At 37.8% G+C, this 12,281-nt stretch overlaps 1 protein-coding gene across 3 annotated transcripts in view; it reads right to left on the bottom strand.

Moving 5' to 3' along the window:
- RASGEF1B (RasGEF domain family member 1B) overlaps positions 1 to 12,281 on the bottom strand; it is a 617,711-nt gene that overhangs the window by 482,607 nt on the left and 122,823 nt on the right. For all 3 annotated transcript variants that reach the window (XM_008957649.4, XM_055111364.2, XM_055111363.2), the window contains exon 2: positions 8,607 to 8,654. In XM_008957649.4, coding sequence (XP_008955897.1) covers positions 8,607 to 8,654 — 48 coding nt within the window. The remainder of the gene's footprint in view (positions 1 to 8,606; positions 8,655 to 12,281) is intronic.

Genomic DNA, 12,281 nt, shown 5'->3' with positions numbered 1-12,281 from the left:
CCAAGGCAAGGGAAGAGAAAAAGGATAAGACAAAAAGTGAAATGACTTCAATTCCCATTTAACAAATGCCATCACATTAAAAATCTATGGCACATTGGACCCCATAAATATATACAATTATTATTTGTCAATTAAAAACAAATTTTTTACAAAATCCATGATATACTCTCAAAGCCTCAGACCCAGGCTCATATTCTCCAAATGCTATTCAATAGAACACAAGTTCAAGAAGAGTAAAAGCACTGGACAGCCTGTCCCCTGGAGCTCATAGCGATAGAATTTGACCTACATTGCTAAAATGCCAAGTTTGTCCTTCTGGGTCTTTTTATGGATACAATTCAGAGAAGAGATGACTATAAAAGTTAGTTTCAGTGTGTTTAACACATAGCCTTTGATCTTTTGAATAATACTTGCCTCAAAAACTTCCCTCTATCTAGAAAAGTTAATTAGATTTTTTTAATTAACCAATATATTAAAATGTTAATTCAGCATTTTTTTCTGGAAAAAAAATAGAAATAATAGGCTCTCCTAAAGTCCCTATTGTTGTGAGTCTGTAGAGAGGATCTCTAACTTTTAAATTCAGCTTGCTTGTTTTGTCACTTTTATTAGGCAGCATCTTCCAAAAAGCCACTGGGCATCTTTCACAGGCCATGGAAAGATAACATTGGATTAAAGATAATAATACAGGCTCTGCTCTAGGGAGCCTGATAATTGTCACTATCAGAAAGCAGTGACTTTTATTTTCCCTCAAGGTAGATTCAGTGTTCAGACCCTCATAGTGATGTAAAAGGCCCAGTAAGAACTGCATGGCCGTAAGAACTGCATGGCAGGACTGGAATTTAACTCTTAGGTGCTATAAACTCATCCTCTGGTTTCTTCTCCTTGACTTGTCCAAATCTAGTTGCTACATTAAAAACTTCCCTGCATGGGCCAGGCGCAGTGGCTCATGCCTTTAATCCCAACATTTTGGGAGGCCGAGGCGGGCAGATCACGAGGTCAAGAGATTGAGACCATCCTGGCCAACATGGTGAAACTCTGTCTCTACTAAAAATACAAAAAAAAAAAAAATTAGCTGGGCGTGGTGGTGGGCGCCTGTAGTCCCAGCTACTCGGGAGGCTGAGGCAGGACAATCATTTGAATCCAGGAGGCGGAGGTTGCAGTGAGCCGAGATTGTGCCACTGCACTCCAGCCTGGCAATGGAGCAAGACTCTGTCTCAAAAAAAAAAAAAATTAAAAATTAAAAATTAAAAAAAATTTAAAAACCTCCCCTGCATTGCTGATAAAGAGCATCTCACTCTTTCTTACATTCCTCCAAGGGGACATAGATCATTCTTGGGGACTCTGGAGACTTAATGCAGGAAACACATGGCCAAAACCAAGGAAGCACAAGTGAGAAAACACAAAAGTTGGAGCAGATACTTGAGGGAAATGGAGCAAAGGCTCTGAGTCATTTGTGGGAAAAAAATAAAAATAAAAATTGATTCAGTAACTGTGTTCCTTCATTTTACCCAAATGAGTTGAAAACACGTCCACACAAAAACCTGCACATAGATGTTTATAGCAGCTTTATTCACAACTGCCAAACCTTGAAAGACACTGAGATGTCCTTCAGTAGTTAAATGAATAAATAAACTGTGATACACCCAGAAAACAGAACATTATTCAGTGCTAAAAACAAATGAGCCATCAAACCATGAAACTACATGGAGGAAATTTAAATGCATATTACTAAACAAAAGACACCAATCTGAAAAGGCTACATACCGCATTATTCCAACTATGTGACATTCTGGAACAGACCAAACAATGGAGACAGCTGGGTGCGGTGGCTCACACCTGTAAGGTCAGCACTTTAGGAGGTCAAGGCAGGTGGATCATTTGAGGTCGGGAATTCGAGACCAGCCTGGCCATTGTGGTGAAACCCTGTCTCTATTAAAAATACACAAATTAGCCAGGCATGGTGGCAGGTGCTTGTAATGCCAGCTACTCAGAAGGCTGAGGCAGAAGAATCGCTTGAACCCAGGAGGTGGAGGTTGCGATGAGCCGAAATCATGCCACTGCACTCCAGCCTGAGTGATAGAGCAAGACTCCATCTCAAAGGAAAAAAAAACAAAAAAACAATGGAGACAGTAAAAACATCAGTGGTTGTCAGGAGTTGAGGGGAGCGGAGATTAGTAAGCAGAGCTGAAGAGTATTTTGGGCAGTGAAACTATTCTGTTCGATACTACAATATTAGATAGATACATGTCATTATACATTTCTCTAAACCCCTAGAATGTTCACCAAGAGTGAACCCAAATGTAAACTACTATGGATTCTGGGTGATAAAGAAGCATCAGCGTAACTACATTGATGATAACAAATGTACCACTCTGGTGCAGGATGCTGAAAGTGAAGGAGGTTGCGAATGGGGGCAAGGGAGCGGGGATTGAGTGGAGGGATTCGAAGGGCAAAAGAACACTGCTAAGGGAGCATCAGAATCGAATGAGAAAACAAGAATAACACAAGAAATGTTCAAGAGCCTTTTTTAGTCTTTAGCAGGAAAAATTAAAAGCTACTTCTCCAGGGACCTGAGACTAACATTAGGCATCACCACAGTCCATGGCATTGTTTCTCTGCTGTAACGTGGGGGCACAGGGTGTTCTTATCAATAGTTATGAAACTCTCAGATACTAGATACAAAAGAGAAGGAAGTTGGGAAAATTACAAATATTAACAAAATACAACTTCTGTTTGGAGGAGAGTTTGCGGTTGAGTGGGAACAAGGGACACTACACTCATAAGTGAGGAGGTTCATGGGGAATGGGGGTGGGAGGAAGATCATGGACTGAATACAAACATGCTAGCCTCAATGCTCCAAACTGGAGTACTGGCTGCACACCAGTGATATGCATTGTGACCCTAGGTCATCTAACCAATTGATGTTTCCTGCTGAAGTAATCTTGAAGGTAAACAATGTAATTTTAACAGCAAAGATAAGGTCTTTCTACCAACCAAAACATGTACCCTGCTTGCTAACATGTACCCTTCTGCTACCTATTAAAATGCAAATACCCTTAGGAGATATTAGACTTGAAGTCATATAAATCAAGTGTAACTTACTGTGAGTTTATTTATCTGATCTGAGTAGATTGCTTTGATAGGAAAAAGGATATATTAAACTCAAGATCACTGAACACCATGGCATGGTGAAATGTTTGGCTGGGAGAATGAGGATATTTAAAACACTCTATTAACTATAGGCTTTAGCAAATCAATTTTCTTTCTGAAAAAATGGGATGAAAACACTGAAGGCATGGTCCATGAAAGAAAGAATTGATAAGCTGGAGTTCATTAAAATGAATATTTTCTTCTCTGTAAAAGACACTGTCAAAAGAATCCAAAGACAAGCCACAGACAGGAAGAAAATATCTGCAGAAGACTTATCTGATAAAGAACTGTTATCCAAAATATATAAAGAACTCTCAAAGCTCAACAATGAGAAAGAAAACAACCAGATTAAAAAATTGGCCAAAGACTTTAGTTGACACCTCACCAAAAAAGATATACATAGGGCAAATAATCATATGAAAAGATGCTCCGTATCACATGTTATAAGGCAAATGCAAATTAAAACAATTAGATACCACAGTATACCTATCAAAATGACCAAAATCCAGAACACTGATAACACCAAATGCTAACAAGGAAGTGGAACCATAAGAACTCTTCCATTGCTGATGAGAATGCAAAAGACAGTTTGGCAGTTTCTTACAAAACTAAACATACTCTTACCATACAAGCCAGCAATCACACTCCTTGGTATTTACCAAAAAAAGGGTTGAAAACTTATGTCCATCCAACAGGAATGTTTATAGCAGCTTTGTTCATAATTGCCAAAACTTGAAAGCAACCAAGATGTCCTTCAGTGAACGAATGGATAAACTGTGGTACATCCAGACAATGAAATATTATTCAGTGCTGAAAGGTTCAGAGCTATCAAGCTATGAAAAGACATGGAGAAAACTTCAATGCATATTACTAAGTGAAAGAAGGCCATCTGGGAAGGCTACATGCTATATAATTCCAACTATGTGACACTCTGGGAAAAGCAAACTATGAAGACAGTAAAAAGATCAGTGGTTCTCAGTGGTGGGGGGAGAGAGAGATGAAAGACAGAGCACAGAGGATTTTCAGGACAATGAAACTATTCTGTAATGATACACATCATTATGCTGTAATGATATAATACTGTAATGATACACATCATTATGCATTTGTCAAAACCCATATAGTATAATGCACCAAGTTATATAGATTGGATGTTGTCCCCTTTAAATCCCATGTTGAATTGTAATCCCCAATATTGGAGGTAGGGCCTGGTGGGAGGCTACTGAATCATGAAGCCAGATTTCTCATGAATGGTTAAGCCCTATCACATTGGTGCTGTTCTCGTGATAGTTTTCACAAGAACCAGCTATTGAAAAGTGTGTGACATCGTCCCCCTTGCTTTCTCTTGCTCCTGCTGTCACCATGTGACATGCCTGATCCACTTCGCCTTCTGCCAAGCTCCCTAAAACCTCCCCAGAAGTCAAGCAGATGCCAGCACCATGCTTGTACAGCCTGCAAAACTATGAGCCAATTAAATCCTTTTTCTTTATAAATTATCCAGTCTCAGGTATTTCTTCATAACAACACAAGAATGACCTAATACACCAAGAATGAACCTTAATGTAAGGTAAGGTCTTTGAGTGATAATGATGTGTCCATGCAGGCCCATCAGTTGTAATAAATGTACCACTCTGGTGGGAGAATTGACAATGCAGGAGGCTATGCATGGTAAGGGGTAGAGGGTATACAGGAAATCTGTGTACCTTCTACTCAATTTTGCTGTGAACCTAAAACTGCTCTTAAAAAATAAAGTATAATCTGAAAAAAAATCTTTAATGAAAACAATGCAACCACAGAATGTTTGCAAAGCAACCAGAGCATTGACTGTATACTATTTTACTATTGTTATTACTCTCGAAAAGATACTTAGGGAGCAGTGAGTAGATTTTATGGAATGGAGACAAAAGAGTCTTCGATTTCTCTCAGCCTAGCTCACTGAAGTTCTACATTAGGGAAACAATATTCATGTGCAAGTTTTTGTCCCGTATTCGTTTATTTTCCTCTGATTCTCTTGAGCCACAGGGATCAAGGACTGGTTTTGGGTATTCCCATGTCCTATAAAATATATCTCCACAAAACCTAATCTTTTTAATTTTTTCAGAATTTCCAGAAAAAACTACAAGATCTTGACCACATGACTATGACCTTGGAATTTTCTCATGAGGATCTTGGACACCACCACTACACCTTGCTGACCTCCAAGGCCAGCTTCCCCTTAGAGTTCTGACCGAAGTACTACACAAAGCTCTTCCCTTAGTTCATTTAGGGCTACTCAGGCAGTTGGCACTTTTAAACAAAAGAAAGTAAACATAGACGGGGAACAAACCATTTTTAAGAAGCCTGACTTATATAAAAGAGGTTCCTCATCTTATCACAGTTACCTACTACCAGGACTCTAAGGTCTTGGCTGTCCTAGATCCTGTCTCCCAAGCTATCAACCACGTTAGAGCAAAAAGGCCCATTAAGCATCATGGCATCCAGCCTGGACCCTTTAACTCTCACATCCCTGTATGCATACTTCTTACCACCTACCACCAGGGACCCAAGGGCTTTCCAGTGTGCCTGGCCTCTCAGCCTTTCCCACTAATTCCCTGTGTCTAGTTTGACATTTGTCTCTTCCCCAGTTAATGAATGACTGTCCTTCAGGAGAGGCAGCTGCCCTCCCCTCATACCTCCCCACACCCATTAATCTCCCTTGGACATAGGTCAACTCGGTAGTAGGCCTAATAGATATTTTACCCACAAGATAGCATTACATCTATGTAGCAAGACACACACACATAACACACCTGCCAAGATGAAAAAGAGTGAGGGAGAATGTGCAGCTGAGATGTTGCATCATACTCACTACTAAATTGTAAGAAACAGTCTTGAAAGCAGGGTCCATCGGTCAGTGTTTATATAACCCTTGATGGACAGCACAGCATCCAGTACAATTAGGCACCCAATAAATAATTGTTGCATTAAATAATGAATGAATACGTTTAATGATTTCTCCCACTGTTTAAAATCTGAAGTGAAAGACCAGTTCTGTGCTCTGACATAGCCCCTGATAAATTTTGAGTTTTAAGGAAATCCTCAATAAAGCCTCCATTGATCAAGCTCCAGGATTAACTTCTCTCTGCTGTTTACTTTCCAACACAGAAAACTTTAAATACTTTAAAATATGTAAAGTTGGAGGAATTAAATTAAATAAACAACTCACTGGCAATGGAACCACTCCAAGGCAAAGGCAATATAGATACTCTCAAAACTACACATAAAGTCACCAAGGCAAAATGAACCTCTCATACTTAAAGCAAGAAAAATATATTTAACAAGAATTAGTATTAACTGAGAACCTACTATGTACCAAGAAGTATGATCGGCACATATTTTATATTGTTTTGTTTAACCCTTACGACAGCCCTGCACATTAAGAAGTATTATCTCCATTTTAAAAAAGAGTCAGAAAAGTGTTTCTGTCCATAGTCACTTGTTTAAGGGGTTAAGGGCATAAACTTTTGGATCCAGACTGACTAGGTTTAAATTCTGCCTCTGCCTCTTCCTAGCTGCATGACCCTGGACAAACATAGCTTAATATATTTGTGCCTTGGTTTCTTCATCTGAAAAATGGAGCTAATAATTGTGCCAGTTGCTAAATTATCATCGCTCATCTCCAAGCCCACGTTTCTATTATCTGCTTTGTGATGCTTGGGGCTGGAACTCTGAGAACCACATTTCGGCTGAGTCAGCTGCTTCTTGTAATATCTGCCAGTAGGGGCGCTAGCGAGAGGGGCAGAGCCCGAGGAGGAACATGGGACTTGCTCCTTCCCGTGTGCTTCTTATGAACTTCGCCTCAGCAGTACCATCCTTTTCTTCTTCCTACAGAGCCACCGAGCCAGTTTGTAGATTTTCCAGAATCAGCCTCATTATGTGCCCCTCAGGGATACTGGCACCCGCCCCCTCCTCAGAGGTCTGAATTTCAGCTCTGTGGGGCCCTTCCTCTAAGTGTCCAGGAAGTGTTGGTAATCCCAGCTCTTTCCTTTGCTCCCTCAGCCCTGGAGACGGCAGCTGCTCCCTGGAATTGCTTGCTACCTACCTGATACCTTACAGCTCTCTTTCTACCCTTCTTTTTACCCTTTTCATTACCTCATTAAAACATTACAACCGGTTAACCAGTTAGATTCTCTTTTCCAATTATTGATGTGGTATTCTCCTGACAAGCCCTGAGAAACAAGAACACTTACCTCATTAGGTCACTGAGACTATTAAATGAGTTCATCGTAAAATGCTCGTATTGTACCTGGAGCACAGGGCTTGCTATATCAATGTTAGCTCTTTTTATGTGGTAAGTATTGGAGCTGGGTGGGAATCTGGGTCTGTCCATCTTCTCAATCAACATAATGTTTCTCTAACAAAAATAGCTACTGTTGACACAGGCATGGGCTTAATGCTTCCACATACGTTGCGTCTTTTAATCCTCTTCAGCACCTCTTAGATGCTTTCAATTTTTGCAGTGTTTTTTCTCTGACAGTTGGCATCAAGAAAGGTATTCTGAGTTACTATGTGCATTATTCTGAAAAGCTAGGCAAGTACTCCCATCAGTGCAAACTTCTACAGTGGAAGAATAATATGTAAATATGAACCTCTCTAAAATTAAACATGAACTTCTCCAAACTTGCCCCATGTATCACCAGGAATTAACATAATTTAAGTGTGTATGTGTGTACTCATGTGTGTTTATCTGAGAATTAATATTTTGAAATTTCAAATTTTCTACTCTTTGAATTTCTAAACTATCAATGAAATATAGAACCTCAAAATTATTAAAAGGCTACTTTGCACCAGGTACTGGGATATAAGCGTTTTCACATATATTATCTCATTTCATCCTTAACATATGCTACCCTAGTGGGTATGATCATCTTCTCTATACAAATATGTTCAAGATCACATAGCAAAGTGGCAGAACCAAGAATTGAAACCAATTCTTTCTGACTCACAGAGCTCATGTTTTAACCAATTTATCACAGGTCATAAGTGAGGGTTATTCTCCACAACACATGTTGAGAGAATAAAGTTTAGTAAAAATATGAACTGAGATAGGAACAATTCCTTCACTGTGAAGTGCTTAGAAAATAAAAGAGCTGAATATAGCACAGTATCTTCTGACCTTGCTTTCAGAATTGCTTGTAAGTCATGGGAAAATTCTCAGGTTCTGTCACTGGGTTTCAAGAATCTCCCTCAAATTATATTTCATTTCAAGGATCCCTCTCCCATTTCAGTTTTGCTATTATGAAGGCAAAGCATGTGGGAATAAGAACTACTTTGTTTCTGGGTATGCCCTGGCCATCCAAAGACAAGTCATTCTCTTCAGGAAGAAAAATAAATAAATAAATAAATAAATAAATAAATAGAAGCACCCACCCAAAATAATTATTTTTTAAAGGAACAATATGGAAGAAAAAACATACCTTTTGCTTGGTGCTTGATTTCAGGCCAACTCGGGAATGACTTTTAGACTAGAGGAAAAAATGAGAAAGAAATCTATGAAAAACACAGTATAATAGTAGAATGTATTTTGAAGTCATTTCTTCTATTATAGGAGGTATAAGTTTTAAGTTAAAATCCTTTCCCCTAAACTTCCTTCATAGCATCTAGAAATCTAAGACTAGAAACACAGCACAGACTCCAGTGTTGATATTTGAAATTTACATACTATTTAAGTTCTAGAGCTGAGAATGCAAAGACTGACCTACACTTTGGCAATGCCTTGTTCATATTTACCAAGTCAGCACCTTTTCTTAGAGGACACTGGCAGAAACCAAAAACTGCAGCACATGAAGAAATGCCTGCAGCTCTAATAAAGGAAAGGGAAAGAAGGAAGAAAATGAGTGAAACGAGAGGCAAGAAAGAAAAAAGAGAAGGAAAGGAAGGAAACAAATGTCCTCTAAATTGGAACGCAACAAAACAGACAGAATGAAGAAAAGAACATGCTTATGGGAAGATTTCCAAGTGCGTTTCTATAGGACAGATTTTAATCTGTTAACTTAAATAAATTTTCATTACATTGAAAAAAGCTCTCAAAAACATTAGTTCTTATATAGGGCTTTTTTTTATTCCAGTTTGTTCATGATTATCTAAACTGATCTGGGATTAGCAAAGGTAAACCAGGCATTAAGCCATGCATAAGAATATTTTGATATGGAATATTATTATGATTTTTCTCCCAATGAGAAAAAAGCAAGTCAAGCTTACTATATTTAGTATTCACACAGTGAATATATTTTTCTTTAAACATACTATGAATCAAAGTTAACTCTAAATTGTTTGCTGCAACATAGCTAGAAAAATGTCTTCCTAAGTCAGCAGTCCTCAAACTTTTTCGTCTCAAAGTCCATTTATACTTTTTAAAAGTATTGAAGTTTGAAGTTCCCAAAAAGCTTTTGTTTATATGGGTTATATCTACTAATATTCACCTTATTAGAAATTGGAGTTGAGAAATGTTTAAACATGTATTTATTAATTCATCTTAAAATAGCAAGAATAAATTCACTCCATGTTAACAAACATATTGTATGTATACACCAAAACAGAAAAAAATAGTGAGATGACATTTACATTTTTGCAAATTTATTTAATGTTTAGCTTAAAAAGAAGATAGCTAGATTCTCAAAACTGCTTTTGATTTCATCTATTTTGATAGGTTTTTGCTTTCAATAAATGAAGAAAATCCAGCCTCACTCAGATATGAGGTTGGAAAAGGAAAGAGTATTTGTAATGATCCTTTCAGAAAATTGTGGATATTCTTCTCTGATAATATGCCAAAACTTGACAAGTGGTAATTTCTTAAGGGTTAGTTGCAATGTATAGTCTGAAATCATACCATGAACATTTTATACTCTGTTACATTAAAATGTGTTGGTCTATCTTACACTTTGAATAGATCTTTTGTAGCATCTTGCATTGGTCATTTTGAAAACATTGGTTCAGTGAGTTATGCAGAATTCCCAAATGTTGACCCATTTCATTATATAATATCCCCAAAATCACATTTGTTAATAACCAACCTCACCGAAAAAAATCTTCAACTGCTTGTAAGGTATTAAGCTCATAGTAACAGATAGAAGATTTCTAAAATGCTAATTTTCTCTTGAAAGCTTGAATTTTATCACAGGCAACAAATACTGTCAGTTGCTTCCTTGAAGTAATACACTTACTTCATTCATTTTTGCAAACATGTCTGCTAGCCACCTGAATCTAAATAATCATAGTTCATCTCTTGTTCTTTTAAGATAAAATGGTATTTTATGAAAAAAAAAGAGACTAGTTCAGCTCACAATTCAACTGCACAGTGCTCTTCCTCAAAACAGCCACTGAACCTTTGAATGGAGCAAAAGTGCTGTATGCATACTTTCCATTTTGTCACACAGAATACTAAAGAGATGTGTACTCGAGGGTTAAGATTTAACAAACTTAATAGTTTTTAGTATTTCATCAAGGGCATTCTTAAGTGAAACAGGCATTTTTTTTTCCTGCAGTGCAAATGCACAGTGGTGAAATTATAAAGATTACTATACAGTTTGGTGCTACTGCATTAAGTCATGCTAAAGCACCAACAGTTTTAGCCACCATTGCTTCTACACAATCAGTGCAAATGTCACCCAATAAAAAAGGCAAAGAATGTCTTCTTAATGTTATGACAAGAGTTTTTACTTCTGAGATTCCCTTTGAGAATTGCCACCCTTAGTCATTTATAACAGTTGAGCCTAAAGCAAATAAATAGATCTTATGAGGAACAGGGCCAATGAAAAGCAAGTTGTCATTGTCCCTACTTCCCTTCTGCTGCCTTAGACAAGAGAGACCAATCAGTAGTAGACTTCCTTCTAATGGACAGAGCCAGGATGGGGAAAGAAACTTGAGATGAAATCAAGTGTTCATCTTTCACTTATTCATATCATGTTTTGAAAACCATCTAGACTGTTATGAGCTCAATTATTTCCCACTAAAATTTATATGTTGAAATTCTAACCCCAGTACCTTAGAAATGTGATTGTATTTGGAGATAGAGGCTTTCGAGCTAAATAAGGTAAAACGAGGTCATATAGACAGGCCCTAATCCAATATGACTGGCATCCTTATAAGAAGAGGAGATTAAGACACAAACAATACACATACACAGAGGAAAGACCATGTGAAGACAAAGATATCCATCTACAAGCCAAGGAGAGAGGCCTCCAGATGAAACCAACCCTGCTGACAGCTTGATCTTGGACTTCTAGTCTCTCTCAGAACTGTGAGAAAATACATTTCTGTTATTTAAGCCACCCAACCTGTGTATTTTATTATGGAAGCCCTAGAAAACTATTACAAATCTACTCCAAAGAAGAAGTCAAAAATCCAGAAAATGGAGGTCCAGCAAAACTAAGCCCTGAATCAAAATGGACCATTATCATCACATTCATTGTCAACCATGTAAATCCTGAGAAAGAAAGTCTGGATCAATGCTTCTCAAACTCTAGAGTTCATAAAGATCAGTTAGGGGGCTGTTAACCATTCCATTTTCCCAACTCCAACTCCAAAGATTCCAAGTAAGAAGATGTAGGTGTAGGATATCTCCCTGGAATGTGCATTTTAACCAGCACCCCAGAGAACTGAAATAGATATATGGTCTACAAAGAATGATTTGAGAAATACTCACCTGCCAAGGACAGTGGTAACTTGGGCTAGGAGAATTGAAACAGGGTAAATGTTGGCAAATTATTCACACTAGCCCAAAAGCAGATCTATAATAGTTCTTTAACCTCTCCAATTAAAAAAAAAATAAGCATACAAAGTGTGTGTTTATTTATATTTTTTAGAAATTTGGCTGGGCTTCTATACCATATTAAATTCCACAAACATCCATGAATATGGCCTTTGTATACAACTCAAAGTCATGACAGTCAATATGACTTAAAGGAAAAGCCCTCAATTTCTATAGGGGATTAAAAGCCAATTCAATTATAAAGAAATGCCTTTTTCATTTGACATTAAATGAGCTCTTGGGTCTTGGCAGAATGGAGAGTGGGCTTAATAAAGATCATCTGTGTTGCCCATTCCATGCTATGGAGTGGGTCTCCTATTTACAATCCGGAGGACTTCTAAAA

This window comes from Pan paniscus, chromosome 3 (genome assembly GCF_029289425.2).
Source record: "Pan paniscus chromosome 3, NHGRI_mPanPan1-v2.0_pri, whole genome shotgun sequence".
In the NCBI taxonomy this organism is placed as follows: domain Eukaryota; kingdom Metazoa; phylum Chordata; class Mammalia; order Primates; family Hominidae; genus Pan; species Pan paniscus.
The sequence above is the reverse complement of the archived record's forward strand: the minus strand, read 5'-3'. Positions and strand labels throughout refer to the sequence as shown.